At 33.9% G+C, this 7,634-nt stretch overlaps 1 protein-coding gene across 1 annotated transcript in view; it reads left to right on the top strand.

Moving 5' to 3' along the window:
• The first annotated feature begins 410 nt into the window (after positions 1-410).
• LOC135201592 (SCY1-like protein 2) overlaps positions 411-7,634 on the top strand; it is a 598,006-nt gene continuing 590,782 nt past the window's right edge. The window contains exon 1 of the mRNA XM_064230627.1: positions 411-1,277. Within this exon, the coding sequence (XP_064086697.1) occupies positions 1,005-1,277 (273 nt within the window). The 5' untranslated portion in view covers positions 411-1,004. The remainder of the gene's footprint in view (positions 1,278-7,634) is intronic.

The following is a 7,634-nucleotide window of genomic DNA, read 5'->3' on the forward strand; positions in this document are numbered from 1 at the left end:
TCTGCTCGTCTACCATCCTCTGTTACAAGTTACGAAGGAACAGACAGTAGTTCGAACATATGACATACATACAATGACATAGTTTCATACGAACACACATCAAATGAGACACGCTACAGATCACGTAGGCCGTTTGAATAATAGGTCGGGGTAGTTGTCTCAAGCAGGGAGCTTGGACTAATGTTTATAAACAATTGAATGACTACAGGTGACGGCATGTTATCTTAGCTTACATACTTATTGTATACGTCATCTTTAGCGTCTCTAGTCTGATCACATTCCTGCAAGCAATCTGGTTGACCCTCTTTAGTTTTAGACTTTTTATATATATGGACTAACATTCCATATTTTTATTATGTAAACACTTACACATACGATGTTGTAAATTTTCTCTTTTCGTTTCAGGTTTGGTTACAAGATGTCCGTTCCTGTGACTACGGCTTCGTGTGCTATGATAGTTAAGCATCGGGAACAACAACAACAGTCGTAATACCTTTCATACGGTGATTTAAATTTCCATTTCTGAAACTAAAGGTGAAGAAGAGTCAAATGCACATAACGGTTTTGAAAATTAGTTTCATAGTGGTAAAAATGATCTAAAATTTAGTCTGTTTAGTATACGACTTGAAGTATCGAGATACGTTGGTTTCGAATAGATACATATCTGCTGATTTTGGCTGAATAGTTCTCTAGAAAGGGAAGTTTGTAATATATTTAAGGTTAAATGACCTGCTAAATATGAGTTACGTCACACCAGAGGATTCTGAAAATGATAAGAGGGCCGAAGAAAACTAAAGTAAACCGTATATACATGGGCCTATAAAGATCAGTAATCCATATGATACCGGTTTAGAAACATATTTGCCTTAAGAATAGTGAGACAAAAATTGTAAGGAAACTTCACAGTTTAAAATATTTACGTGAAAATAATAAAATCCAGAGAGACGAAAATTTTGTAGAGAAAAACAGAATCGCATAAGAAAAAAAACAAAAAACTCGTCACAATGTTCTCCAAATTCTCGAAGAGTTCAGCTGTCAGCAGCAGCAGCAGTTCAGGAGGCAGCGGCGGATCCAGCGGAGGAGGGAGTGGAAGTGGAGGGGGAGGTGGTGGAGGAGGAGGAGGGGGAGGAGGAGGAGGCGGAGGAGCTAGGGAGGGAACAGCTGCTTTAGATTCCTCCCCTTTGGCCCAACAGTTCGAAGTGGGGAAACTTGTGGCCACGGCTGGACCCTCCAACGTCTGGAAGATCTACGAAGGATACAGGAAATCCGATGCCAAGGTAAGTACCAAGTTGCCTAGATCTGTGCTCAAGAATTGATAGGAGACCTCTGTCGTTATTTCAGAGATCAGTAGCTTATCTGTGTCGTTATTTTAGGAATCAGCAGCTAATCTCTGTCGTTACTGGAGAGATCAGTAGCTGATCTCCGTCGTTATTTTAAGATTCAGTAGCTGATCTCCGTCTGAATTTTAGGGATCAGTAGCTTATCGCTATTGTTATTTTAGGAATTAGTAGTTGATCTCCGTCGTTATCTTAGGAACCAGTAGCTGATCTCTGTCCACAGTAAACTGAATTGGTAGATAATCTCTTTCATCTGCAGATGAGTCAGTTAGTGATCTCTGTTCTTTGCAGAGCAATCAGTGGGTGATCTCTGTCTTTTGCAGAGGAGTTAGTAAGTGATCTCAGTCCTTTCCTGAAGAATCAGTAGGTGATCTCTGTCATTTGCAGATAAATCAGAAGGTGATCTGTGTCTTTTGCAGGTAAATCAATAGGTGATCTCTGTCATTTGCAGAGGGATCAGTAAGTGATCTCTGTCATTTGCAGAGAAATTGGTGGGTGATCTTTTGCAGAGGAATTAGTAGGTGATCTCAGTCCTTTGATGAGGAATCAAGTTGATGTCTGTTTTCGCAGAGGTAGTAATTTTTGTTTCTGTCTTTTGCAGAAGAATTAATAGGTGTATTCTGTCATTTGCAGAGGTATCAGTAGGTGATCTGATACCTTTGCACAGGAATCAGTATCCGATGGCAGCCGCTTTCAAAGCACTCGGCATGTGATCTTTGTCCTTTGCATAAGCAAGGTCATCAGTTTATTGTTAATTTTCTTCAGTATTTGCTCTTTGCCACTTTTCACCATATTGGTCTATGACCAATGGCAAGGTAGTCAGTATAACGTTTAGCATTTATAATTTCATAACTCACTAAGCAATTACACTGACCTTATTATCTTGATATCAATTATGCTATTCTTGATTTTAAAATTTGTTTTCTCTTGGTTGATCTATAACCTTTTCCTCATACGAACATAACCTTTCCATATTATATCTTTCTGTAAGAATTTTTAATAATCTGATTTACGTCTACAATCGCCGTCAGTTTTCAATTTTATTCCGTATTTAATCCACCAAAAAAAAGTCCATTCTTAAAAGCTCCGATATGAAATTCGCCTGGTTTTCTCGATCAAAAGCACCGTTTGCCTTTTATGGTAAATTAATCTTTTCATCTCACTTTTCAAACTTTTGAAACTTTATTCATTAATTTCCTGTATGATGTTCATTGGTGCCTGTAACTTTTTTCATTGGTTATATATATATTATATTCTCTCTCTCTCTCTCTCTCTCTCTCTCTCTCTCTCTCTCTCTCGTCTCTCTCATTCTCTCTCTTCTCTCTCCCTCTCTCTCTCTCTCTCGCCATCTCATCTCCCCCTCTCCTCATCCTCTCGTCCTCTCATCAGAACACCTCTCTGGTGCTCGTTTAACATCTGACCTTAGTCTCTATAAAGGAGAAAATAAGATTCATTCTCTTTAGTACTTAGTATTTTTTTCTGTTTGAAATAACTTTTGTACAATTTTTGTTGGAAGTTCATGAAATATGTATGTATGCATAAATCTATGTATATATGCTGAAGAAACAAAGTAAAAAATTCGTGTCCAAACAAAGCAAAAGTCTAACACTAAGTCTTACTAGTAAAATTAATGGCTGGACATAATTACCAAAGTTTTGTGAGTTTTAATTTACGCGACAAACGCTCCCATTTCTCAGTAACGCTTTTTTAAAAACTAAGATCTAGTTTTAATTTTATTGATATTTTGTTTCTAAGATATAATTTTCTTTAGCGTTAATGATATTGCTTTCTTTTTTTTAAACAAAAAAAATTTTTTTCCCCTTGCAATGCGTTTGATATGGCATGTTTTTTTAACGTTTTCATTTTCAATATTTCTGCTCACGTATCGTTAACAGAACTGACTATGATTCATTACATTTCAATATAAATAAAGACCAAAGTAAGGAAATTAAATAAGAATAACGATAAAAGTGATATTTTTGAAAAAATGTTAAATTCTTTCTCTTTTTCATGACATATCTTCATGAAGAAAAGAAGCTATGACAGCAAAAAAGCCAAGATATAATTAAGTAGAGTTTTTGGGTGTATTTAATAGTAAAAATTCAAATATATGAGCAGATTTAGCATCATTGGGCAAGAGGTATTATCCTCATGATTAATTGCTAATTTTGAATTTTAATCTGCCTTAACTCTATATATATAGTTGATATAATTCACATCCCCTTAGCTTGTGGTGATTACACAAATGATAAATCAGGTTTCCCAGGAAAGAAAAGATAAATATTATCCCCACATAGAACACTGAAATGGTTCTTTCTTACTTTTCGCTGCAAAAGAGCTCATTTCATTTTCTAAATTCTACATTTTTTATCTAAAACGTTGGTAAAGGTTTCATGATTATTAACACTTTACAAAACTTGATAATGTCAGGCACCGTATTATCACTAAAGAGACTCTAATGCTCGTCATATTTACCAAGTCAATTCTGTTCAGGCCCTCGATCGCATATTTGTTTATTTTTGAATTCGAAATGCATAGCAGCTCTTGTGTGATATTGACGAAGGCTTTTTTTGTGTCCTTTATCAATAACTATCACGGATGTGTTTATTTGAGTTTATATGTCTTAATAAAACATTATTACATAAAGGTGTATGTTTTTACGAATAATTCATATGAATTATTGTTCTGTATGTACATGCAAATATGCTTGCTATTAAGTGTTATGAATACAAATATCCAGTACACTGACAGACATGCATACATACAGATCTATATATATATATAATATATATATATATATATATATATATATATATATATATATAAATTATAAAAGTCCCATTAAAACACTCTGGTTTAAAGCTAAGGACTATATTTCGGTGGACCGACTTCCACCATTATCAAGTAGTGAATGACGGAAGAATTTACATTGGCGAAATATATAGTGGGAGAAGTGCCCTTAGGTGATGCAAGCGGTCACCATCGTCGGCTTAGCGGTGACCCCGGTCATCACCTAAGGGCATTTCTCCACTATATATTTCGTCATGTAACATTTGTTATTCACTACTTGATAAGGGTGGAAGTCAGTCCACCGAAATATAGTCCTTAGTTTAATGGGCCTTTTATACTTGAAGTATTATGTTTTAAACAGAAGAATTTATATCTAATAAGTAATATATTAATTTTATCTATATGTTATATATATATATATATATATATATATATATATATATATATATATAATATATAGAAAAAGACATACATACACACACACACACATATATATATATATATATATATATATAAATATAGTATATATATATATATATATATATATATATATATATGATATATATATATATACATATATATATATATATATATATATATATATATATATATATATATATAGAGGGAGAGAGTTTCTGTAATTGTGTTGCAATTTTGTTTTTTTGTTTTTTCTTTTTTTTTGTCTGGCATTCCGTCTGTCTGTTTGCCTCTGCTTACAACCACTAATGCTGGCATCATATGCGGATCTCGTATCCTTCCCACCAAAACTGATTAGCATTTACGGCCTGCATCGATAATGGAGCGATATACTGGCCAAAAACGAGCCAGAAATTGTTTGGCCCACCTGAAAAAAAAAGGGGGGAGAGCGAGTTGCTAATTGTCAATGATCCTAATTGAATTTTTAATAGCGTGGAGATTAGCAGGCTCGGGGCCACCGGCTGACATTGTATAATGTTGACAAAAAGTATCTTAATTCTGCGAGTTGGCGCCGCATTTAATTAGATTTTCATGATAAAACATTCCAGTTTTAAGAGCTCGGGCGTGATTAAAGATGCATGAGTCGAGGTGCCCGGGCCACGTCGGTTCAGGCCGATGCAGAGACGGAATGTTGACGAAATATACGTCGATTAAAATACCTCCGTTTTACTGGAAGGGCTTCGAAGATGTTTTCCTTTTACTGGAAAGGCTTAGAATTAAATATTTTTGTTTTACTGGAAAGGCTTCTAATAATATATTTTCGTTTTACTGGAGAGGCTTCGACTGAGAAGTTTTCGTTTTACTGGAAAGGCTTCGAATGAGATATTTTTATTTTACTGGAAAGGCTTCGAATGAGATATCTTCGTTTTACTGGAAAGGCTTCGACTGAAATGTTTTTGTTTTACTGGAAATACGTCGATTGAAATACCTTCGTTTTACTGGAAGGGCTTCGAATGAGATATCTTCTTTTTTCTGCAAAGGCTCCAAAATTTTGCTTTCCTTTTACTGAAAAGGTCTTCGATTTTCGTTTTACAGGAAATACTTTAAAATTCGGACGAGATACTTTTGTTTTACGGGAAGGACTTCAAATAAGATTTTTTCGTTTTCTTTAAAAAAAAAAAGAATTCAAAATGGATGCTTTCGTTTACTGAAAAGTCTTTGTTTTCCTTTTACAGGAAAGAAAACTATATTAAGATGTTAATTTTGTCTTACTTTAAAGAACTAAAATTTGTTACATACGTTTTGTTAAAAAGACTTCAAATGATATAATTTCGTTTTAAAAGGAAAATGTCGATGAAAATACTTTCGTTTTACTGGAAATGTTTTGATGTGGTATTTCCATTTTGTTAGAGACTTCAAATAAGATATTTTCATTCTAAAGGAAAGGCTTCAAACGTTTTACTTTCATTTTATTGGAAAGTCTTCAAATTTATTACTTTCATCTTATTGGAAAGTTTTAAAAGTATAACTTTCATTTTACTGTAACGTCTTCAAAGGTATCACTTTCATTTTATTGGAAAGTGTTTAGATGTTTTACTTTAATTTTATTGCAAAGTCTTCAGATGTATTACTTTCTTTTAATTAGAAAGTCCTCAAATGTATTAATTTCATTTCATTGGAGTCTTCAGATATTTTACTTTCATTTTATTGGAAAGTCTCGAGATGTATTACTTTTATTTAACTGTATTACTTTCATTTTATTGGAAAGTCTTCAGATGTATTACTTTCTTTTTATGAAATGTCTTCAGTTGTATTACTTTAATTTTATTGGAAAATCTTTAGTTGTATTACTTTCATTTAATTAGAAAGTCTCCAAATGTATTACTTTTCATTTTATTGGAAAGTCTTCAGATGTATTACTTTATTTTTATTGGAATGTCTTCAGTTGTGTTACTTCAATTTTATTGGAAAGTTTTCAAATGTATTACTTTCATTTTACTGGAAAGGCTTCAGATGTATCACTTGCGTTTTATTGGAAAGTCTTCAAATGTATTACTTTTATATAATTAGAAAGTCTTCAAATGTATTAGTACTGTCATTTCATTAGAAAGTCTTCAAATGTATCACTTTCATTTTATTAGAAAGTTCAAATTTATTACTTTCATTTTACTGGAAAGTCTTCAAATGTATTACTTTCATTTATTTAGAAAGCCTTCAGATGTATTACTTTATTTTACTGGAAAGCCTTCAAATGTATTACTTTCATTTAATTAGAAAGGTTTCCAATGTATCACTTTCATTTTATTGGAAAGTCTTCAGATGTATTACTTTCATTTACTTAGAAAGTCTTCCGATATATTACTTTAATTTTATTAGAAAGTCTTCAGATGCATTATATACTTTCATTTCATTGGAAAGTCTTCAAATGTATAACTTTCATTTCATTGGAAAGTCTTTAGATGTATTACTTTCATTTAATTAGTCTTCAAATGTATTACTTTCATTTTATTGGAAATTCAGATTAAAAGGTAGACATGACACATCCACCCACCTCCTGCAAACCTGCTCATCCGGCCTGTATGGGGACAGGGAAGGTAGGGGATCAGGAGGTTGGTGAGACATGACAGGCAGTGCTGGGTTCCATCGCTGTGTAGCACATGCCATCAAGATCATTTATCCTATATGTAAACCCCACCTCGTCGACGGGCAGGTCTGTTTCCCGTTTTCATTTAAATGGCGAGGAGAGTCAATGGCTTTGAGGGGGAACGACTCTAAATCAGGAACAGGAGCGAAATGTGTTTTTGAGGGTCACTCCTCGTGAATTAAAGTGGGACAGCTTGTAGATTAAATGAAAAGGGCGGTGCGTTTTATGATCCAGATTTAATTTCGGTGCTGTGGGGAGAATGTTTTTTTTGTTTCATAGATGGAAGGACAGGACTGTTTTGGTGTTTCAGGAGAGAGAGAGAGAGAGAGAGAGAGAGAGAGAGAAAACGAACGCTGAGAGGATTTCTTGGTGCTTGAGAGAGAGAGAGAGAGTGTGCTGAAAGGACTTTTTCAGAGAGAGAGAGAGAGAGAGAGAGAGAGAGAGAG

The sequence above is a fragment of the Macrobrachium nipponense genome, chromosome 23 (genome assembly GCF_015104395.2).
Source record: "Macrobrachium nipponense isolate FS-2020 chromosome 23, ASM1510439v2, whole genome shotgun sequence".
NCBI lineage: Eukaryota > Metazoa > Arthropoda > Malacostraca > Decapoda > Palaemonidae > Macrobrachium > Macrobrachium nipponense.